Source organism: Schistocerca serialis, chromosome 4 (assembly GCF_023864345.2).
Source record: "Schistocerca serialis cubense isolate TAMUIC-IGC-003099 chromosome 4, iqSchSeri2.2, whole genome shotgun sequence".
NCBI classification, from domain to species: Eukaryota; Metazoa; Arthropoda; class Insecta; order Orthoptera; family Acrididae; genus Schistocerca; species Schistocerca serialis.
This window is the reverse complement of record NC_064641.1, coordinates 388183153-388208185: the sequence shown is the minus strand read 5'-3', so window position 1 is coordinate 388208185 and position 25033 is coordinate 388183153. Positions and strand designations below refer to the sequence as shown.

The following is a 25033-nucleotide window of genomic DNA, read 5'->3' as shown; positions in this document are numbered from 1 at the left end:
GCCTACACTACATAGATAAAACCTCAGTTCCTGTATGACATGGATACAGGGTTAGCTATGATGATGTGTGTGGAGGGCTCTATGGCATATATCAATGAAAATAATCAGTTTTTGACAATGTAATGTAATTTGATAGATTGAAAATGTACTCATTAAGCACACATATAAAAGGTATTAAAGTTTGCAAGCTTTTCAAGCCAGTGGCTCCTTTGTCTGACAGAAGGGTCCATGGGGAAGGAAGAGGGGTGAAAGAAAAGGGTTGGTGAGATTTAGGAAAAGGATTAGAGTTTGGAAAACTCGTCCAGAACCCCGCATCAGGGGAGACTTAACCGGATGGAGTGAGAAGGAAAGACTGATTGTTGGGAACTGCTCTGGATGAGATTTGAAAATCTGAAAGCTTAAAGGTGGAAGATACACTAATAAGCAAGACAGGGATTACTGCCAAAATATTGTTCACAAGTTAATAAAAGCAAAAAGCTAAGTGCATTGTATGTGAAAAGAGGTTGGAGAGAGTGGCAAAAAATAGACAGGTAAGAAAATGAAAGTTGTAGAAAACTAAATGGGAGTGAAGAAAGGAATAGTTAGTGTGGAGAAAATACTGAGACTGAAGAAATCAACATAAATTAAGGCCAGGTGGGTGGCAAGAACCAAGTATATGTTGTATTGCTAGTTCCCACCCACAGAGTTCTGTGAAACTAGTGCCAGGGGGAAGAAACCAGATGGCATGTGTGGTGAAATGGGCCATGAGGTCATGTTGCAGAACATACTCTGCAAGAGGATGTTGTGTGTTGCCAGTATACACTCTCTGCCTGTACCCATTCATCCTAACTGATAACTTGGTGGTAGTCTTGCGAATGTAAAAGGCCGAACAGTGTTTACCCAACAGCTGTATACGACACGTTTCATTTCAAGGTGGCTCGCCTTTTGATAGCATGTGTTTTGCCAGTTACAGGGCTGGTATAGCTGGTGATGAGAGGGGGCATAGGGCAAGTCTTACAGTAGGATGATCATAGAGGTAAGGTATGGAGTTGGGTGAAGAAGGGGCATAGTGTTTGACAAGGATGTTGCGAAGATTGGAAGGGGGCAAAAAAGTATTCTAGGTGTAGTGGGCAAAATGTCGGGACAGAATGGACCTCATTTCAAGATATGATTTTAGGAAGTCATAGCCTTATCAAAGCAGCTGTTTAATACTTGCAAGGCCAGGATAATACTGAGTGACAGGAAATGTATGCCTAAGGGCTCAGCAGTACCAAGATTGGATGTGATGGGCTGGGAAATCTGCTTTTGAACTAGGCTTCTGGGGCAATTACGTCCAGTGAAGGCTGAGGTGAGAATGGTGTTGCATTGCTGTAAAGAGTCTGCATCTGAACAGATAATTTGCCTCGAATGCCAAGACTGTATGGGAGGGCACGTTTGACATGGAAAGGATGGCAACTGTCAAAATGTAAGTTTTGTCATATTTTTGTAGGTTCAATGTGAACAGAAGTGTGTATTTGACCTCCATTAAGGATGAGATCAATGTCAAGGAAAGTGGCATGGGATTTGGAATACGACCATGTGAAATTTAATTAGGAGAATGTATTTAGAGATTCCAAGAATTTTAATAGATCAGCCTCACCTTGAGTCCCTTCAGCAAAGGTGTCATCAGTGTATCTAAACCAAACCAGAGGCCAAAGGCTTATGGATCCCAGTAGAGCCCCCACTGCAGCCCATGGAAATGTTAACATAGGAAGGAGCCATCAAAGTTGATTAAGATGAGCAGGAAGGGTGTCATAGGACTCAAATCAGGTGCGTGCCGATTGAGGAAATTTTCAACAGGAGACAGAACATGTACACGGAGATGTAAGTGGTGTGGCATCAATGGTGACAAGCAAGTGTGTGACGAGAGTGGGACGGACAGAGATTTCAGACGATCTAGGAAATGGTTGATGTCTTTAATTATAGGAGGGTTGCAGGTGCTAATCAACTAAGGCAGATATACATTTGGTAGTGCTTTGAAGCCAGCAACTGTGGGATAGTTAGGACGATTGGGTTTTTGGATCTTAGGAAGAAGGTGAAAGGTGGAAGAGTATGGTTTGTGTGGGATAAGAAGTTCTGTGGACTGAGGTGTTAGGTCCCTCAAAAGGACTGAGATTTTAATGAGTGGCTGCAGGTCGGTTTGAATCATAGGGATGGGATCTTGATAGCAGATACTGTACATATAGTTGTCTGACAGCTGGTGTAGGCTTTCACATACATACTCCCATTAGTCAAGTATCACTATAGTGTTAGATACTTTGGGTGCTGGGAGCATAATGATGGAGTCATCAGCTTTTAGTGACTAAAGAGCCTGGAGTTCTGCAGAGGACAGGTTAGGGTCATTTTGTAAGAACCTGAGGAAGGGTTGTGAAGCAATTATGGATGTGAGGAATTATTGGAAGGCTTGTAAGGGACGATTTTGAGGTAGTGGTGATGGATCAAGTTCGGATCATGGTTGGGACTGTTTAAAGGCAGGGTTCAACGTCAGGTTTGCCATTGGAATGATTTTGAGAGTGAGTTGTGAAGTGATATTTACTGTTGACATTGTGTGTGAAGGAAAGTAGATCCTTCACCAAAGCAGCATGATTAAATTAAAGTTTAGGGCTGAAAGTGAGACCCTCAGATAATACAGATAATTCAGGAGGGGTGAGTGCTTTAGATGAGAGGTTGAGAACACTGTACAGTTGTGGCTGGTTCTTGTGATCATGAGTTATTATTGGTCTGGGAGGCAATGGTGAAGGCTGGTGGATGTTACGGAGCTTGGCCAAGCTCTGTTGTAGGAGAGGAGTTGTGGCTGATGGTGAAACTGTTTAGGAAACTGTAGAGGGACAGGAAGGGAAACACCACTGTCATAAACGACCTAGCTATCCCACCTTCTCCTAAACTACTGCTTCACCTTGAAATCTATCCCACCTTGTCCTAAACCTAACTCAACAGTGACGTTTCCCTTCCTGCTCCTCTGCAGCTCCCTTCTCATTGCACTTCCAATCTCTGCAGTATCATCGTCAGACCATATGCCCCTCTTCACCCATCTCCCTATCCTATGGCTCCTACCCCCATGATAACCCCGCTGTAAGACTTACACTATACATCCTCCTACCACCACCTATACCAACCCTGTAAGTACCAAAACATAATAGTACCAAAGGGAGATTCACTTGTAAAATGACATGCGTTGTGTACCAGATGTTAGGTAAACACTGTTCAGCCTTTTATAATGGCATGACTACCACCAAGTTATCAGTAAGGATGATTGGGTGTAAGCAACACACAATATCCCATTGCAGTGTGTGCTCTCACGCGACAGTTGTGACCTCGGCACCTGTTTCATCACACTTGGCATCTGGATACTTTCCCCAGACACCAGTTTCTCAGAACTCCGCAGGTAGGGACTGGTGCTACAACTCCTCGGTTCTTGCCATCCATCTGGCCTTAATTTACATTAATTTCTACCATCTAGCATTTCTTCACAGTAACGATTCCTTTGTTCACTTCCTTTTAGTTTTCTACATCTTTTATTTTCTGACTGTCTATTTTTCGCCATCATCTCCCACCTCTGTACATAAAATGCTCTTAGCTTTTGGCTCTTATTAACTTACACATGATGTTCACACAGTAATCTCTATCTTGCATCTTATCCTATCTCCCACCTTTAAGCTCTAAGGTTTTTAAATCTCGTCCAGTGCAGTCCCCAACAATCAGCCTTTCTTTCTCGTCCTGTCTGGTAAGTCTTCCCAAACTGAGTTTCTGTGCAACTTTCCCAAATTCTGATCCTTGTCCTAAACCTCACCAGTTCTTTTCCTTCACTCTTCTTCCTTATGCTTGAACCCTTCTGTCAGCAGAAAGAGCCACTGGCTTTGAAAGTTTGCAAACTTTAATACCTCTTACATGTGTGTTCCCTTGCTGCCACTTGGTGAGTAGATTACCTATCCAACTACATGATCTATAGCATATGCTAGCTTCTGGAGCATCAGATGGGGCTTAGGAAAACAATTTCAAATGTTTGTTTGTTTTCAGGTTTTTGTGGAAGCAATTAGTCAGGTAGTTTCCCATTTAAACCCTCAGCTTTTGCTGCTAACTTGTCAAAGCTGGAACACGTGTCGGTTATTCATACTTCATAATGGTAAATGGCGCTATTCACTGAAAGACAGATAGAAAGAAATTACTGTTTTAATTCCTTAGATTTGATGATGATAATAATAATAATAATAATAATACACCTGTCTTTACGTGGAGATGCCTGAGTGCTTCTCAAATGTAAAACACCTGCTTTCAGACAGATATCTGTAGATGCTACTCTGCATTGTAATTAGATGGAATACACTTTTTTAACTATACATTTTATTCGGAATGACTGACGTTTTACCCGCAAAATAAATGTTTTTGTTTATGAAATATAGTTTTACAAGTCACTTAAACCTGTGCTGAAGCAGTTTAACATTGACTCAAAGGATATCCATTCATCCTAACTGATAACTTGGTGGTACTCATCGTGATATAAAAGGTTGAACAGTGATTACCTAACAGCTGGTATATGGCATGTGTGATTTCACAGGTGGATCTCTCTCTTTATCTTAAACCATTGCATATTGTGGCAGTTCGACAGCGCATGCTGTATGCTGTGTAATGTAGATGGAGCTTCATGATAGACTGCAGCTTTCAACGCTCACTGTAAAAACAAATAGAGAGGAGTCAAATCAGGGCACCTGCTCGGCTATTGTACTGCTGTTTTCTGTTCTAAGCAACATTCAGGAAACTCTTCATTCAGTATTTGCATTGTAGCACAGGAAGACTGCACTGGACAGCCATTGTGTTGGAACCACATACACTGTTGCTTTTCCAGTGGTACCTTTTGTAGGAGCACTAGTATAATGCTCATGAGCAACTGTGCAGTCTTATTTGCATTTAAAATCTCTGGGTTAAAGTAAGGTCCCACAATGGAATTTTGTATAATGCTGCACCATATTTTTTTGCTCTATAGTCATTGATGTTCAACAAAGCTATTGTTGAAAATTTACGTTATCATGATTTGTAAACATAGCTGTGCCAGTAAAGAGCACATGTTGGAATAATGTAGTGTCATCTCCCAGTTGATGCAGAGCAGATGGACATTCAAAATTCACATCCTCTGAGTGCCTGATGTAGTGACAGATTATAAGGATGGAATTTATGTCGACACAATATGCGAATGACACTTCTCTGGCTGATCACACATTCCTTGGCACTACATCTCTCACTGTCATGCAGATTGGTAAGCAATGTAGCCAGAAAAGCATCTTCATTTGCTCTGTCAGACATTGAAGCTGCTTGTTTGCACTAGTGACCTAATAATTCATGCAAGTGCCTGGTGCGACGGACAGCAGTGTTCAGGATAGATGTCTCTTTACCACTGTACCATTTGTACAGCATTTCTTTGACATTCATCATATAAAAATAGCATGTCTAACTTCTTGTCATTGGTGTATATTTTGACATGCAAGTAATGTTGAAGCAGAAATGACCTGCTGATTAGACAACACCATTTCTGCTAGTTCTGCAGTTCAGGCATGTAAACAATCGAAAGGATTGATGCAACAACACAGCATGGCATGAGCATGTTTAAAACACAATAGGTGATTCTGGCTGACCTGCCTTTCAGTTTTAGAATATTTTTCAGATTCTTTTGTGAAGAGTTCAGCCTCAAAATCAACAAGATTATATTGGTAAACCTGTCTATTTGAGCACTTTCAGATGCTGTTAAAAAGTATATTGTTCTCTTTAAAAAATCATGCTAGCTTCACTAATTTGATTGATACAATAATGAACTATTTATTGCATAAGAAAAGTCTGTTCCTCTTAGTATACAATCATGTGCCAAAAACCTTGTTTCGATATCTGGAACCACTTGCGAAGTAAAACTGGCATTACGTCTTACGTCACTCACACTGTGAGTCTACAACTGTGTGACATTTATTTCTGTTTATCATCAATCAGGTTTATCGGATGAATTCAAGATTTTGTCTGAAGTTCTTAAAACCAAGGTTCATTGTAGAATATTCATAATGAAACTGTGTGCGAAACCATTTCAGAGTATTGTACTGTATGCCTAGAAAAAAGTAACGTTATAATGTTTCAGTCAAAATTAACAAAGTTGACAAATGTTCTGAAAACAACATTTTTAACAGTACATTTTTGCTACTGAAAAATGTGAAGGTTTTTGTTTTTGTATATTTTTGGCCCTGTTCAGTATGCATTTACTTTAATCATATAATTTTTTGTCCTCCGTACCGTGTGTACATACTGTTTTTTCTTTGACTACTATTTGCTGTTTAATTGATTCTTTTCTTTTGCATACAATAATATAGGATCTTCAAAACTTTCAACAGTGTTAACATTATACATTTCCCAGTTACATCTTTTGAAGCAATTTTTTTGGTTGTCAATAACCTTTTTCCTGTTTTAAGTATGGGATTTTGATTAACAGATGAGTGATTGTTGTTCATTGAATTGAAACGTTGAAATTTATCAGAGGGCAATCATTTCAAGTGTGAATATTTAGATGAGACAAAAATTTTGCCTTGTTAATAGTATCCGTAGTTCCTTCCAGGGGTCTCCAAAACATGACCTGCAGGCCACATTTGGCTCACAAAGGAATTTAATCCAATTAACACTTCAGAAATTTTTTTAAAAAATAACATGCAATTCCTCCAGCTCGTTTGTATCTCTTCTTATTTCTAGTTGTCTTTCTTTTAAGTATGTGTAAACTCAAAATAGAACAATGAATAGGTGGTGGCCTTATCTTAAACACAACATGGGCCATTTAATATTTCATTATAGAGGAAGACGACAAACCAGTATGTGTTATATACAACAAAGTTATTGATGTTTTGAAGGAATACAATACTTAACACCACTACAAAGAAACACAAGTTACACAGTTTGATTAAAAGCTGCCTTTCAATTACAGCTGTAGAATTGTTTCTGCTAGCCAAGCGTGCAGGTTGTGCTGTTCTTTGACCACGAACGGCACATTTGCAATGTCCTCAGTATGTTATGTCAGTTGTGATCATAACTGTTTTGCATAGTTGTGAGCACCTCATGTCAGAGATACGTGATTTCAAACATGGGAAAATTGTTGATGCTCGTATGATGGATGCTTATGTAATCAAAGTAGCCAAACAGTTTGGTGATTAAAGAGGCTGAGTCACAATGTGGATGGAAGTGTGTGTTAAGTGAGGATGGTAGATGATCACTGAAGATGACTGTGACGAAAAAATAAGAAGACAACAGCTGCAAGTCACTGGAAAACTGAATGTCGCACTCGCACATTCTGTCAGCACAAAAAAAAAAAAAAAAACAAAAAAAAAACACCAATATATATGAAGGGAGCTCCCGAAGCAGAGACTTGTAGGACAAGCTGGAATTCCAAAATCACTCATCAATGATGCAAATGCCCGTAACAGGAGAATGAAGCCATAAGCCCTAGACTGCGGTGCAATGGAACAAAGTCATTTGATTGCATGTGACTTCTTTCACATGGTTCCCAATTTCTGGGTGATTTTATGTACCAAGAATGAAACATGGTGAGGGTGTGGGGGTTTGGTTTGCTGATGATTTGAGCAGTCATATTGTGGTGTTTCATGACCTCCATTATTGCTCTGCAAGGTCATATTACAGCCGACAATCGTGTGAGCATTTTGGCTGCTCAGATCCATCGCATGCTACAGTGTTTGTTCAACAGTGGGGATGTTGTGTTCCAAGATGACACGGCCCCTTTTCAGACAGCTCACATTGTACAGGACTGGTTTTGTGAACATCTCCGTGGTTTACCACAGTCACAAGATCTCAATATTATTGAGCCTTTGTGGTCTGTTATGGAGAGAAGATGCGTGGTCGCTATTCACCTCCATCACTCTTACCTGAAACTGGCAGTATTTTGTAAGATGAATGGGATAATATAACCTTGACAACTGTACAGGACCTGTATTTATCCATTCTGAGATGACTGGAAACTGTTTTGAATGCTAACAGTTTTCCTTCATTGTATTAGGCATGGCATTGTGTTGTTTTCTTTTTGTGTTTGTATTTGCCACATGTGTGGCAAATATTCAGGTTTCACTGGAAGACTAAACTCAGAATATGAAGCCAATGATGTTACCAAACACTTCAGAATGTACTGTGTAGTTCATCAGGAAACACTGTGCAAAGTCAGTGGATATGTCCTGGGTGATGAAGTCCATAATGTATGCTGTCAATTTCATTCGATGTCATGGAATCCAATTCAAGTCTTTGCTAGAAGATGTAGAATCTTTGTCAATTGATCTCTCATACCACACAGCTGTAAGGTGGTTAACTGTGGTAAAACTTTGTCAAGCTTCTCTTCTTTGAGAACAGAGTTTGAAATACTTATAAGTGAGAAGAACAACCCTATGGAAGTCCTGTCAGACAAAGAATGGCTATGGAAATTAGCATTCTTGGCTAATGTTGCTTTCCATTTGATTGAAATGAATAAAAAACTCCAAGGGGAGGACAGTATTACTTGTTATCTTTACACATATGTTAAAGCTTTCAAACAGAAACAGATACATTTTAGACACAATGTCAGATAGAAAATTTCCTTACACATCACCATTTGTCTGTCACTGAATGGTGGGTGTGGTTCAAGTTTTCCACTTTTATTTGCAATGGAACATCTTGGTTATCTGAAGAAAGAGTTGTTGTCATGGTTCTCAGATTTAGATACTAATTCCAAGAAACTACAAATTTTCCAGGACCTCTTTTCTTGTGGACTGGTAGATGTTCAGGCAGTACAGCAAATGGAACTCATTGCTGTGCAAGCTTATGACACAATGAAGTACAAATTTAGAAGACAACTACACCTAGATCAAAGACTTTGCACAAAGTTTGTTACCTGGGTTTTCCATGACCTAAAAATGTGAACAAACATTTTCATTGCTGAACTTTACAGAATCTAAATACCGTTGAATATTTACAGACTATTTTATTTACAAAACAGAGTGAGTTAGAGCTACAGTCTGAGAAAATTTTGGATTGAAAAGATAAACTGCATATATCTCATTAAGTTTACTAAAGAGTAATAAAGTGTACTTGAGATTTTCACTGAATAGTGAGTTTGCATTAATTACGGTAAATTTCATTATAATTATCTTCTTGAACTTCTGAGAAAATGTTTTACCCGGTCACACTGAGTTTCAGAACTTGATATGTGACCCTCGTGGTCTAATAATTAGGAGACCCCTGTTTTATTCTATGGATGCTTTGTACATTTTGGTACATTATTTTGGACAAATTATTCTGTTTTACCATTTACTCACTGAATAGTTGAAGCACAGAATTGCCAGCAGGCATACAGAAAAGAATAAACACTTTGCTAGCCATGTATGAATGGGTTCCAGGACTGTTAAAGTATTTACATTCTGCCAGAGCTTCCCTTACTACATTCCCTAACTTTTTTGTGATAAACTCTTTTCCACTCTGGTTTTGAAGGACAATGTTATTTGGAAAGCCAAAACATAGCGTATAGTCTGTTGGTTTACTTTTTTTACAGCTCGATGGTCTCCTCCATGTTTTGACATTTGCCTGCTTTATTTCCTCATTGATTGTCCTTGGTGTCGACGTATTGCATTGCTATACTGGCTGAAAAATGGGGGGGGGGGTTGGGTTTGGAAGTTCAGCACTGACTACTTTAAATGATGTAGCCGACAGGTACACATTTGTGTCTCACAGTTCTTTACTTTCAATGTTCACAACCCCCCCTCCCCATCCTTTGCAAGCAAACGTCAACATACTGCTACAATAGTTTACTGTTGGAATATCCATGAGCAGAAAAAGCCTAACCACACAGTTCACAGTTCTTGCAGAATAATACGATACATATTGAACAGACACTATCATTGTTTTAACACACAGCCTATTTGTCTTACACTTATTTGACAGTTAAGTTGATGCATTGTAGTTGTTCTAACCAAGACGGGGTCCTCGTCTGAAACTCAGCTGTGGACTGACTTGTCTCAGCACCAAAAATTGAGCCCTTATATATCATCACAATAATAGGCACTGAAACTACACATTGTTTGATGTATAATTTACAGAAATCACAATTAAAACTTAACTCATTAAATTAATTGAATACATCGAAAAATTCCGCCTTTTTAACAGTTTCTTCTGCTTCAAGAATTAGGCTGAATTATTTGTTTAAATGGTGAAATAAACAGATATAGATACGCAAACAATACTTTGGACAAAACTAGTAATTACTTGGAATTAATTAAGAGCTGGCTTCACTAACATGTTTTTGAATAGAGCCAAATAAATACTTAAAGAATGGTATTAGTTTTTCCTCCAAATGTTTATAATTAGTACAGAATTTATATTTTGTTTATAATTCAACAGTAGAATTTAAGTTACAAAACAATTACTGATTTCATCCTAGAATGAAAGATACTAACTAGGAATAGCCAAAATAAATTAGTAAATCAATTACATACGTAAAACTAAGCACAAAATTAGATCTGGTATTATATTCTTTAAAACTGAGGGCCAACCTTTCTCTTTTATGAAAATGCAGATTATACTCACATATGTTAATGGTAATTAGCTAAAAATGAAAAAAAAGAAAACAAATTTAAGGATGCAGATGGCTAAAGAAGAGGGGAAGTAAAAGGGATCTCAGCTTGCTTCAGCATAATGTCATGTTGTCTTCTGGTAATATTTTTACTTGGCATTCATCGTATGACCAGAGTCATCAATTAACTGTTTAGCATACTCTAATTTTTGTGCTGCTACAACTGTACCATTCTGCTCCTCTTCCCAGTGCCAAAATAAATATTCATGGGTGACTTATCAGATGTCGTGTTAATTTAACCGGCTTGTTATGATCTTCCAAAGATTTCGTTCTTTGCCTCCTCCTTCCAGTAACCCAACATTTACTACTTTGTCTGTCAACTTAATTCTCATTATACTTCTGGAACACCTTCTAGTAAGCTTCTCTGGAGATCCCGTGCTGCAGCACTGATAACCTCACTGTTGAGCACACGTATGGTCCTTCCAATGCTGCTTGTTACACTTCCTATGCGTTATTGTGTTCCACACTAAGTGCTTAAGAAAAATTATTCATTTTTGTGCGAGTTGTTTTGTTGAAGAAAATTCTATTTTGCTTGGACTAGTCTCCTGTTGTTTTCTTTGCTAAATTTATTGTGTGTAATCATGCCTTACTTTCTACAACAATTTCACTTGAGTTATTGCTTCATGTCATAAAAGTTGCAGTACAGTGACAACATAGTGCAACTGCCTACTACACTTCCCTTCACTGTAACCAAGATAGCTTGATATTTCATTTTTATTTCTAAAATGTTGTATTTGTAGCTATTGAAGGTCATGTGCATGTTTTAGTTCAGGATATTATGCATGTTGATCCCCTTTATACACTATTCAAGGCTTTTTGGAAGTCTACTGAAACTGTTTGGCTCTTTGTCAAACACTGTTCTCTTTATAAAATCTTCTTGGGCTTCTAGCTGTGTGAAGTAAATGGATTATTCATGCCAAAACTGTATCAGTGGTTTGAATTGTCAAGCTTAGGCCTACCACTAACAGAAAACCAGAAAGGAGCCTCATTTCTTGTCACAGATTTTTAATATTTGAGACAGCTTTTTCGTGGTGCATTAGTGTCTTCAGAACAGTGCTTTTCTGTACCAGTTACTGATGGCAGAAAACATGCAGATTATATTTTGTGTGATTGGGAAGGGAGTTACTTATAAATGCTGTGTCTGAGACAACCAGTTATGTTCAAGTGGCTGACGACATCAAGGAACAAGAATGTGTTCTCTCTAGCCCTCTGTTGTGAATTCGACAAGTATTCATGAATGTGGTTCAGGTGTACAAAGTCTCAACCACTTTTTTAAACATGGAGCGAGATAACAAAGATGTTATTGATATAACGATAAAAATAATTAGTCTATACTGGTTTCATGTTTAATCTTCTTCTTATAAAGGTTTCCTATGGACATACTAAATAGGTTCCCATCATATCACTGTCCATCTTGTCAAAATACTGTGTGTCATATAATAAATACAGTGATGTCAGTATGTGCTTAACTGTCTGGAATTGCTCTGTCAAAGGACTAATCTTTGATGGGAACACATGAAAATACAGAGACTATATAAAATGTGACCATTATATCATGACTGGGTGATCTTAGGAACACCACTTATTATTTTACAGATTACTTATTATTTTTCCTGTGTGGCACCAATGCAGAGTTAAAATTTTTCGATTTGCCCCTCTTCTGCAATGATACCTCTTGTGCTGTATTGATCTAAGTCCTAGTCTGGGCTCAAGAGTGAATTTGTGAATTGTGGAAGGAAATGTGTCCAGTTTCTTTGAAATTAATTAATGTTAGAAGCAATTATTAAACCTGTGTTTGAAATAGACTGTGCAGCACTTATGCTGCCACCATTGTATATAGCAGGTAGGGATAATGAGAAGAAAATAAGTAGACAAGGGTGCGTGCAGAGGCAAATAGACTGTCAGGTTTTCCTCACTCATTGCACCAATAAAATAGGACATGAAATATGTAATACAGGTATCAAGCATCTTCAACCATGCACTGCAGAGTGACCATTGACTACAGGGCACTGACAGTAAGTCCAGTAGAGACGTTGAGACAAGTGGATGTGCCTGGAGTGGTGGTAGCAGCAACAGTAGCAGTTTAGTTTAGTTTGTGATTTTTTTTTTTGCACATGCTTCTGGTAAGAAGTGAACTATATCTGTGTATTTTAGTGTTTAGATAACATTTAGCAAATCACTCTTAGGTTTTTGTTTTTACGTAAATCTTAGTGCAGGACCTCAGAAAAACAGTGCTCTGTGAGCAGATGGTGCACACAGGCCTGTGAGCATTGAGCGCTGTGCCCTCTGCATTGTCACAACGAATGGGGTGGGGAGCCAAGTGAAGACCTGTGAAGGAAATGCTGAAGAAATATAGATTGTATTTATATTCCTTGTCATATTACAGATCAACTACTTCAAGCTGCAGACCAGTGGAAATGGTGTGTTGGAAGCCTTTGCATTTTCCCATTCTGCTGCATTGGGGATCGTGTCTTTTTTTTTTTTTTTTTTTTTTTTTTTTTTTTTTTTTTTTTTTTTACCCCCACAACAAGACTAGCAATGTGTCTGCACGCGCGCGTGCGTGCACACACACACACACACACACACACACACACACACAAATCAAACTAATAAGTTCCATAACAAAGCTGCATGTTCTATGCTTTCTTGAATACAGCTAAGAGTGTCATGTTAACTATGTGTCTGTGTTAACTACACTTTCATAGAGTGCTAAAGATAATAGAAAAAAATCGTTTACAAATATTTTTGAAGCTGGCGCTGAACAACTTCTGCCATAATCTGTGTGGGATGCATGAGTGTCATGTTTAATAATGGCATCACATGAAATTGTTCTGCGTGAAATGGACATAAATCTTCAGCTGCAGTAGCAAAGTATTCTTTTATTAAATTATCATTTGTGAAAGGGTGCATGGACTTTGCTAAAAGTAGTGCAGTTTTGTAGCTCATTGGAGCATCACACTGACTTGAAGTTTCTTCCTCTTCTTCTCTCTGTTCAGAGGGCCTTCTTTTAAGTTTCAATATCTCTTACACATGTTCAGCTCCCTCACATTTTCTGTTTCCGTACTCTGTGACATGCCAAGGTATGTATCACCTTTGTAAATTGAACGTCCTGAAAGTATACAGCATCTTATGATCCATTAAAAATTTTGCAAACCCATCTTTTTGTGGGAAATCATAAAGACTCCTCACACAGTGGACTGACGTGCGAAGACATTGTCGGTGCTACACAATGCCAACTCGCCATTGCTTATTAGATGGCTTCACTGTGAAAACTGACCCTCGTCTATTCGATAGCTGGTGCTGCTGCTGTGTTGTCATGACCATGTGATTTGTGCATGTTTTCCTCGCTCCCCATCATGCCGCAACTGCTTTGCTCGCGAGCAAGAATGTGAGCGGGCTTGAGTGCTTAAGCTCACAATCAGTGAGGTGTTAAGCCCTGTATTGGTGTATATCTTTGTGTGAGTTGATTCTTTGTGCAGTTTTGTGCTGCCAGAAGCACTACGTCATGTCTCTATGTTTAAATCTCATGTTAGCACAAAGCATATAGTTTAGATTGGTGCACTGGAGTTTATATATTTAGTTCCTGCAGTAGTTTTCAGGTAAGCAGTGTGTCTAGTAAAAATTAACTGTTGATACATCCATTTTCAGTAGACAAATTTTTATATGTTTTAAGAGTTTGCGGATCTTGTGGTTCCAGGCTATAGTGAGAACCCTGAAGAACAGAGTTTAGTGCTTATTCTCCTCATTAGATTTTTTGTACATTTCAACCTCGGTAGCACCAGTCAGGTAGTTTACTCTTTTGCAGGGTCAGACAGTAATTTCAAAGTTACTCTTTACTGCTTTGTTTGTATATTTTGAGATTGTATATAATTTTTTTAGACAGTACGATATGGATAGGGAGTGTGCTTGTAATGAGTGGACACAGGGAGAATAGGTTGCCCTCTCCTGTTGGGCCAGTGGCTGATTCTCCTATCTAATCTGGACAAATGTAGAGGGTGGGTATGTTAGCCGTTGGGAGTTACATTGTTAGGTGGGTGATGGAATCCCAGGGAAATAGCATGCAGGGCAAGAGAGAATGCCAGTGTGCACTCGGTAATTTCTGGGGGTCATCTCCATGACCTGGAGGCTGTTCTGCCTGCAGCTATTGAGAGAGCTGGGTGCAACTGCTGCAAATAATGGCACATGTCAGCATGAATGATGCCTGCCACTTGTCTTCTGATGTCATTGTCAGCTAATTTTAGTGAATGACTGATTTGGAGAAGGCAACAAGCATTGGGTGCAGGCTAAGCTGTCTATTTGTAGCATCAAACTCCGGGTTTATTGTGATCTGGTTTGGACCAGAGTGGATGGTCTAAACCAGAGGCTCAGGCGATTCTGCAATGGCATTACATAGGAATTTCTTGACCTCTGCTATCGGGTGGAAAATTTTAGGGTTAGAGAACGCCCCCCCCCCCCCCCCCCCACTTACAATGAGAGATGAATTACCTGCCAAAATCAAAGTTGCATCAGCCGCAGTGTTCTAAGGTGATACTTGTCTTTGCATATAGGCAGTAGAAATGGTTAGTATGATATTAATAAATAGCAGGAATATCTGAGGGAAGGTCCAAGAATTAATATTGCTTTTTGAAGGTTATAATGCTGAGATGATAGCAGGGAAAGAAAGTCTGTTGAAATGAAAAGCGAATTTTCAGTTTGGAATATTTGTCATAAGGATAGGCTAGTTGCCATTGGTGATGGCAAATTTGCTGCAATAAAGAACTTGATAATATTTAGCAATATTATCACAGATCCTGAATTTGAATTAATCAGGGAGAAGTTAAGCATCAAATTGGTCAAAAATGGTAATTAGATCGCTTGGGTCAGGAGCTGTAGTGGTAGAGCGGCTCATGGAGAACCTACAGAACATTGTTATAATTTTCCTGTTCATGCTGTTATCATGAGTATGATTTCAACTTGTCAGTAATAGATTGGGAGAGTCATGCGTTCAAAACTGGTGCCAGAGATGGGGATTCGTGTGACATTATTCTGAATGTCTCGTTTGAAAATTAACTTTGGGCAGATACAGAGCCAACTCGTAAAGATAATATCTTGGACTACCTAGCAGCAAACAGAGCTGAATTTATTGAATCAGTTAATGTAGAGGAAGGTATCGGTGATCATAAGGCTGTGATAGCAACTAAAACTACAGGTTTTGCAAGGGATGTTAAAAAAGGTAGGAAGATATTTTTTGCTTTGCAAGAGTGACAGGATACAAATTGCAGACTGAGTTGTCAGCATCAAATATTCAATGATGATGATGATGAGCACAAATGAAAAAAAGGTCAAAAGCATCATTCAGTATGTATTAGATAAGTATGATCCTATTGTCCATGCTGCCTATGAAAATAGGACTAGTAATTCCGCCTTATGCAAGACACCTTTTCAATGGGTAAAATGAAATTGGAAAGGTGTCTTGCATAAGGCAGAATTCCTCGTCCTGTAGATAAGTATATTCTGAACAAAGTCTTAAAGGGTGAGAAAGACCTACTGTGATTTGGTAGGGATGTTAGAAAACTGCTCCATAAACAGCGAGAGCTTCATGTCAGATTCAGGAGAAGTCAAAACTTAGCTGACAAGCAAAAGCTGAATGAAATGAAAGTGAACAGTAAGAGAGCAATGAGAGAAGCATTAAGCGACTTTGAAAGTAAAATATTGCCAACTGATTTGAGCAAAAACTGTAAAGCAAAAAGTGATTCGAAATCATCTTTTCATTCACTTGGAGACCATTCTGACACCAAAATGGAAGAGAACAGAGAGAAGGCTGAAATACTGTATTCGGTCATCCAGAATTGTTTCACTGCGGAAGATTGTAACTCAGTCCCACCTTTCAACCATCCCACAAGTGTTAAAATGGCAGGTATTGAGATAACCGTCATGAAACTGAAAAACAACTACATTTCCATAGTAGTGGAAAGGCATCAGGACTAGATGAAATAGCTATAAGATTTTACAAAGATTGTACAAAAGAACTTGGTCCCCTTCTACAGCAGTTTATTGTAGATCACTGGAGCAACAAAGAGTATCCAGCAAGTGGAAAAAGTGCAAGTCATCCCTTGTTTCTAGAAGGGCCGCAGGACAGGTTAACCCAAGTACAGGCCTCATCAGTCTGTTGTAGAATCAAGGAACATGTTTTATGCTCAAGAATTATGATGTACAAGAACAAAAGTCTCCTCTATAAAAGCAAACATGGATTCTGCAAACAAAGATTTTGTGAAACTTGGCTTGCTCTTTTCCTTCATGGGGTCCTTAGTGCTGTAGACAACAGTGATCAGATTGATACCGTGTTACTTGACCTCAGGAAGGCATTTGACACCATCTTGCACTGCCGTTTAGTGAAAAAATATGAGCGTATTGTGTATGAGACCAGATTTGCGACTGAATTATAGACGTTACTGCAGATAGAGCTCAACACTTCTCTCTTAACAGTTCAAAATTGACAGATGTGAAGGTAATTTCTGGAGTACCCCAAAGAAGAGTGTAGAATCTTCATTGGTTACTGTGTATATGAATGATCTACTAGAAATAGTTGGATGCTTCTTAAGACTGTTTGTAGATGATGCGGTTGTCTTAACAAAATAGCAACACCAGAAGACAGTATTGATTTACAGAATGACTTGCAGAGGATTGATGTTGCAGGCTCTTCCAGTTGACCCTGAAAGTAAATATATATAAAATATTGTGCATACTTAGGAAAAGAAAGTCACCACTGTACAAATTTAAATTATTGATGAGGAACTTCTAGAACCAGTATTTACTGTCAAATATGTAGGAGAAACTATCCAGAGCAGCCTTAAGTGGAAGGACCACATATAACAAATAGTATGAAAAACAGAGGTCAGACTGCAATTAATTGGAAGACTCTTAACGAAATGTAATTCATCCACAAAGGAAGTGGTTTATAATGTGCCTTTTCGATAGATTCGCAAGTGGTGAACATCAAAATGGGATCTTTACAAGGTAGGACTGTTGTCGGAGGGAGAGAGAGAGAGAGAGAGAGAGAGAGAGAGAGAGACTTGTTTCATCGGGGGATCATCTAGATGGCACAAGAGCATTACTGAAATCCCCAGCGAACTCCATTGACAAATCTTACAGTAGAGATGGTGTGCTTCATGGAGTGATTTGCTATTGAAATTTCGAGGAAGCACTTTCTGGGAAGAGATGGACAACATATTACTTCCTCCCACATATCGCGTAATGACCCCAACAAGAAAATTCAAGAAATTGGAGTCAATACATAGGCTTACTGACAATTATTCTTTCCACACACCATTAACAAGCGAAACTGGACGGGAGGAATGTTCGTACCAGAAAGCACTGCCTCTGTCACACACAATTACATGGTTGTGGAATATGATGTAGCTTTGGCTTTCAGAATATATAGGTAGATGTATTCATAGATGCAGATGTGTTATCTGTTTGGCTTTGTGAAATTTAGGTACTGCTGTTGGTTTAAAAACATGCAGGTGCCAGTCTTGTTAGTACATCTCAGGGCCCATGTGAAAAGTCTGGAAAATTCACTGCATGAGCTGCCTAAAGGTTTTGAAAGGTGTTGCTGTTGAAATCAGAAATATTGTATTTTGGATTTTAAATCTGAAGATTGATAAAATGTCCTGTGTGCTAGTTGTGCCACTACTGAGATTGAGATTGTGTGTGATACATCTGTATGTTGCTTTGGAAACAAACTTGCATTTTATTTCAATGCTTTGCTTGCTGAATGATATCAGATGTTTGCTTGATGGTTAAAGTTGTGGAATGTGTCTGTTGATTGCTGTCGAGAGGGCTTACAATTTCCATAATATGTCCCTGGTGGCAAGGTGGTGGCCACTGATATTGATAGTTTTGAGGCTGCAAGATATCTTAACAGAGTTTCACTGGATTCTGATGGTAGCAAATCTTATTGTGTTCTCACTGAGTTCACTGCTGCAATTTTGATTTTTTGTTGCAGATGACTGACTAATGTATTTTCTAAGTTCAATTCCTGAGCTACATTTAGTACTTTCTCTGTTGGTTGGTTGGTTAGTTTCATACTGAACTGCCTGATAAATATTTTTCAGCACTACTACATAATGGATAAATTAATCAACACACTCAAGTCAGGAATATCTGTAACCCTTGCCTTATGTGACTGGCATTGTAAATGATCACTATTACTTGTGATTGCAGCATTATGGCCCAGTCACCCTTAAATGCCCTGTCATGTTAGCTGTTTCCACCTTTAATGGGTTTCCCAATTTTGTTGTTGTTATTGATAGTTTTGCCAGAATAAAGTGGAAATTTAACAACGATGTGGATGGAGGTCCAGGAAGATTTTATAAATTTATGTCACTGCAAGAACATGCTGTCTTATTTTACATTTTCTTGAGTTTGAAGAACCGTGTTCACTGCAACCATTTAAAACCTATTGCAGAATTCTTATTTCTTTCACTTTGAAATTCTTCAGTAATTCTTTGTAGCTTTCCTCCTCTGCTAAAGAATTCCAGTCTCCCAGTTGTATCAAACAGCAATCTCGTGACTGATTAGGGAATCATCTAAATCCACCCTGAAATTGTAAATAGATCACTCAGCACAATGCAGTCATAATTAGTAAAGTGAATTTTAGTGTTTGTTGATTGTTTCTTTGACATAATTATTCACAGGTATTATTTGCAAGTCATGTAATATCTGTAATAATTAGCATTTGCCTGGCAATATTGCTAAGTGTTAACGGTGGAGATGAAACTAAATTAATTATCTTTGTTTTCTTCATAAATTCATGCTAATAGCATCTGTCTAGGTGCAGGTTCCAGAGTTTCATAGTAATATGACATCCAGTTGATGTTTTTAACCAGGGGAAGATCAAATACGAAAAATGTGGTATACAATCAAAATCACCTACTTCTCCTGAAGTCCTGCATAAGTGTAATTTATTAGTTAATTTCTTGGACATTCATTCAAATGGTGTCAATATTTCGTTAGAAATTGTGGAAACGTTAGAAAAAAGAGGAAGTAACTCTGATGATACAATGATTACTGTGCTAATTAAAGTCCAGACCTAAAATACAGTTCCTTCCAAGCCAAAAGAAGACATGGTGGGTAATAGCTTTCAGTGACAAAGAAAGGCTGTGAATGTTTGGCTAAACAAAGGAGGGAGAAAATTCTTAAATTTAAAGTGTCTGTGATGCTAGTTTCTATTTGTAAAATCTGAATGTGAATTGTATAAATGCAAGAAAGATTTACATGGAGTATGAAATATGTGCCAAAATTAAACACTCAAAAGTGTGAAGGAAAAACTGTAGGAAAACTGTGTGAGTCAATGCACCATTACTGAGAGAAATCTATGAGATTGGGCCCTCTGAATTGTGAGATGAAAATTACTGATTCCCAGCTTACCTTGACCTAATTAAGCAGTCAGATAACTATATGGAAAAGGAAATTGCAAAACTGTGAAGTATACTTCAAGTAAATGTGTACAGGAGATGTCACTGATAGGTAGCACTAAAGACAAATTCAAAGCCTCCCTAAAATGCTGTGAATAGAGACAGTCAGTCAGATTTCATGCAATAATTGCATGCAAATTGCACTTTATCATTTCGAGGAAGAAAAGACAAGTTGCTTGTGCAATCAATGAATGCTAGGAAACATTCATATACAACAGTGCTAGTGAGAAGTATCAGTGGATTACTGTTTCCACAGTGTTATATCTGTCTTCAGAAACCTCAAGGCAAATTAGGGCAAAACATTACAAAAAGCACTGTTTAATTACAAAATTCTTGCAGTTGATGTAGCAAAATCTGGAAAAAATGGAATGGAATAACCTTCATTACCAAATACCACATCCAGAATATCTTCTTACCAGTTGCAGAAAGTAATTTATTGCTTTTGTTGGACTCTTGTCCTCAACGTAACACCACCTGTCTGTCTTTAGGAGGATGAAAGGACAGTCAATATAATTTTGGTTCCACGTGGGACTAATAATGTGATTCAGCCTCTCAATAAAAAAAAAATAAAATAAAATAAAATAAAATAAAAAAAAATTGGTTCCACGTGGGACTAATAATGTGATTCAGCCTCTCAATAAAAAAAAAAAAAAATAAATAAAAAAAAAACAATTGACAGTATAAAGCAGTTTTCAGAAAATTGATGGATGGTGTAATGTCCGATAGCTCTTTGTGATTTCACGTTTATCAGCGTAACAGTGTTGTTAAACTTCAGTCATTTGTGCATTGTCAGTTTGCATCATCATGTGATGTGGATTTGAGCAAGTATTCCTGGTATGCAGCACAGAATGCAGAATAATGGTTGTGACCAGTTCTTATCCATCCTGTTTCTGTCTAAATAAAACTGTTAATTACTGTGAAGTGCCTGAATGCATTAATTTTTCTACACACTTCACAGATTGTCACAACTGCAGTGATTAAAATATTGTTTAAATACTTGCAGTGCACCTTAGCAACTAAAATTTTGACAGTGCATTTCTGTCGGTGTATTCTTCCTGTGTGAAAAATGTCAGGGCAGGTTTCAACATGTTGAATTGGACCATTCCATTGTGAGAGAATTGTGGCTGAAATCCTATTTTAATCATTCTGAATCAGATTTTTGAATACAGATGGTTCTATTGCCCTTCTTCTAATAATTCCAATTTTCAGGTGGCATTAATCTTATATGGAACATGTGGTTATAAACTAACTCCTTTGTATTTGTTTATTTCATGTGAAAATATTGTTTGTTGAAAATTTCTGTTGTTTGCTCTTATTTACAGAATTCATACTATTACTTGTTGCGGCGGTATCTAGAGAGCCAGTATCCAGGATGTGAAGCCCGATCTACATTTCTGAAGCTCATACAAAAGATTGCTGAGTTGCATAGACTAAATGATGAATTAGTTAGAGTGTACTTGGATGTAAATCCACGTGATGTTGAGCCACTGCTGATAGAGATATTTGATCTGAAACCACACTGAATACAAATTTCTGGGAAGATTCCTCTTGTTACTGCTAATAGTCTACTCAGATGGTACACTTTTTTATTTTGCAGGCTAATGTCATTGACATAATATCACATGATAATATTATGTAGTTCCTATATTATAAATAGATGTTGCCTTTGTGGATACAGTACAATTTTTAATATATTGAAGTCAAAACATGTATTGTTACTCAGTGATTAGCTTTCACTTAAGATAGATTAAAAGATTTAGCACATGAAATGAAATGTATGAGCTGAACATTTGAAAATGTGTGTACAGAGAATTTTGTGGAATTGTTATATATTGTTTGTATTTGTTTTTGTTATGTATGTATGAAAATTTTATTTATAATCTGTCTTGAACATTTTGCCACATTCCAAGCTCCTAGCGAACTCTGGATTAAGTGGCAAGACTCGAGCTTTAATTACTGAACACAAGAGATCCTAAACAGAGTGTGAATTATATAAATAATTATATCACTTCATTTCGAAAGTATTGATTTTTCCTGACAAGTTTATGCCCAACTCACATGACGATGTTGTTGGACTCCAAACTCTGTTGAAGGATTGCTAAATTCAGAACAAAGTTCGATTTACACCATCCATTGTATGTATGAAACTCTTGTGAGGACCACAGCCTGATGATGGTTCCGTGACACATTCCTGCCTCATCCATCTGATGTCATTGGTATTGATCTCTCCTGTCCTTCATATTTTCATGTCAGTTGCAATCCCCCACAATTTCAGTGGATTTTCTCTCTCTCTCTCTCTCTCTCTCTCTCTCTCTTTCTATCTTTCTCATATGAAACTCGATAACCACATCACCCTACTGCATTGGACATTGCACACAGCTTTTGTGAGTAAAAGTGACGACACTCCTTGTCTGCGGATGTTAAGCCATTGCAGGCAGTGGTGTTAGCATCTTAGCATGATGTGGAGCAGCATGAACATTACTGTGAGTCAATTGTGGGTTTGCAGTGTCTGTTTCTGTGGACTCTGGCTAAAGGGGACAGATTCATACTCACTCTGTAGCTGTATAAGAATACTTTTCTTTTATAAAGTTTGGCAATTTTGTAGAAAGGTATTTTACAAACTGTTCAGTGTATGTGGTGTTCCACATACCTGCAAATGAAAGTTTGACACTTTTTAACTGAATGTGTGTGCTTTTTGTGCTGTTGACATTAGAACATACTTTATGAACTTGTTTTAAAAATGATGTGTAACATATTTTGATAAAACATTAAGAATGTACACATTTTTGTAATTGAAAGGGTTTTAGGCTTGAAGAAAGCATTTTTCTCCTGGAGCCTATACATATGCCAAACATGAAATCTGACATTATAGAGTGCACTATTTTTATGGAATAAAAATTGATCTTGTATATGAAGAGCAATATTTAGAATGCTTTGCTAAATATTTTCTTAGAATGCCAATGTTTGTATATCATCTTACAGTTACTAGAAAGGTAGCTATGAATATTTGTTATTTAATAGATAGTTATCTTTTTGATAGTTATCTTTTTGAAAGATATCAGTGATCAGTATGTGCCATCTAGTTTTTTCTAATGTATCAATCATGTGACTGTGTACATATCTACATAGAAATAGTAATATGTTTCTAATGTTCTTGATTCATTGTACCTGGTATTTTTATAAAAGTTATTTACTATGTATATATAGATTTACCTAGTTTGTGAACAGAATTGTGGAAAGATTTCCACAGGTGAGAGTGTGAACCCTAGCACATTGTTCTAATTGTGAATTATAGCTTCTTTGTTTGGAATTCCTTGATAAGTTGAAACTTTCTAGCTTTTCCATTATCATGGAAGTTGCTTTCCTAGCTGCTCGCTTACTGTTTCTTTATGAAAATAATCTCTATCGTAGGTATTAGAAAACTGCATAGAACTTCACAATGGCACAATTTTGATAATGATAAATAATTTGAAAGATTATTTTGTTCATTGTGTACCGTGCCTTTATAGCCTTTTAAGATTTAAATTTTTACTGTCAGGTACAAGTGCTACAGTTTTTAATCTGTTAAACTACATTATGGACTCCCATCAATTTATGGTGGTTCAGTTTCAATTGTGCCTCCACCACAATCTTCTTAACCTGCAACAGTGCAAGTACAATTATTTCTTATTGAATCATATTGTGCTTTGTATTAAAAAGAAAAAATAGTGAAACGTACCTTGAAGTAGTGCATTTTATATGTGTCAGACCGTCCCACAGACCTTGAGAAGCAAATTGAGAAATAATTTTTCATAGTTAACACACTTAATTATTTCTTTGACTACCTAGTTAAGTTTTGTAGCACCTACAATGTGCAATTTCACAAAACTAAAGAAAGTGATAGCATTATGAGTTCTTTCTTTCGTATTTTCTCAATTTTTCGCTATGGGAATGTATCACATTACAGTGCTGATGGTGCTCTAATGTATCACAGTTTCATGTACAATATCTACAGAAAAATTCATGAGATTTATAGGTGACGACAATCTAAGAGGTATAAATGAAGTGTATATTGTGTGATTGTTGAAGTTTGTGTGTTTAAGTGATCATGTTAAATGAAGATTATCCTCACAGTTTTATGACTGGCATGTGTGTCCACATTATCATCACAGATTGTGTTTATGAGTTAATTAAACATGTCTCAGTTACATATTTGTGGCTTGAATCATATTCATCAGTGTAACTATGGATATTGCCTTTAAATATTTTGCAAGTATGCTAGTGAAGTTAAAACTGGCTCATGTAGTAATGGAAATACAAATATACATTTCTTGTTCATGTGCTGTTGTCTTCAGAAAGAGAATTTTAGTGAAAGTACACTGAGGTGGCAAAAACCACAGGATACTTCCTAATATTGTGCGGACCTCTTTTTGCCTGACGTAGTGCAGCAACTCTGTGGAATGGACTCTACAAGTCGTTGGAAGTCCCCTGGAGAAATACTGAACCATGCTGCCTCTGTAGCCATTCATAATTGTGTAAGTGTTAGAGGTACAAGATTTTGTGTGTGAACTGACCTCTCGATTTCATCCCATAAGTATTCAGTGGGATTCATGTGACAAGATCTGGATGGCCAAATCATTCGCTTGAATTGTCCAGATGTTCTTCAAACTGATTACGAACAGTTGTGGTCCGATGACGTGTTTGGGAACATGAAGTTCATGACTGTCAGCAAATGGTCTCCAGGTAGCTGAACCGTTACCAGTCAGTGACTGGTTCAGTTGGACCAGAAGATCCAGTTCATTCCATATAAGCACAGTCCACACCATTAGGGAGACACCACCAGCTTGCACAGTGCTTTGTTGACAACTTGGCTCCATGGCTTCGTGGGGTCTGAACCACACTCGAAACCTACTGTGAGCTCTTACCAACTGAAATTTGGACTCATCTGATCAGGCCA

The 25033-nt window shown here is 37.7% G+C and overlaps 1 protein-coding gene across 2 annotated transcripts in view; it reads left to right on the top strand.

The window, feature by feature from the left end:
• Window positions 1–24288, top strand: part of LOC126474884 (nuclear hormone receptor HR96) — a 113387-nt gene extending 89099 nt beyond the window's left edge. For both annotated transcript variants that reach the window (XM_050102376.1, XM_050102377.1), the window contains one exon: window positions 21420–24288. In XM_050102376.1, the coding sequence (XP_049958333.1) occupies window positions 21420–21620 (201 nt within the window). In that variant the 3' untranslated portion in view covers window positions 21621–24288. The remainder of the gene's footprint in view (window positions 1–21419) is intronic.
• Window positions 24289–25033: the final 745 nt, after the last annotated feature.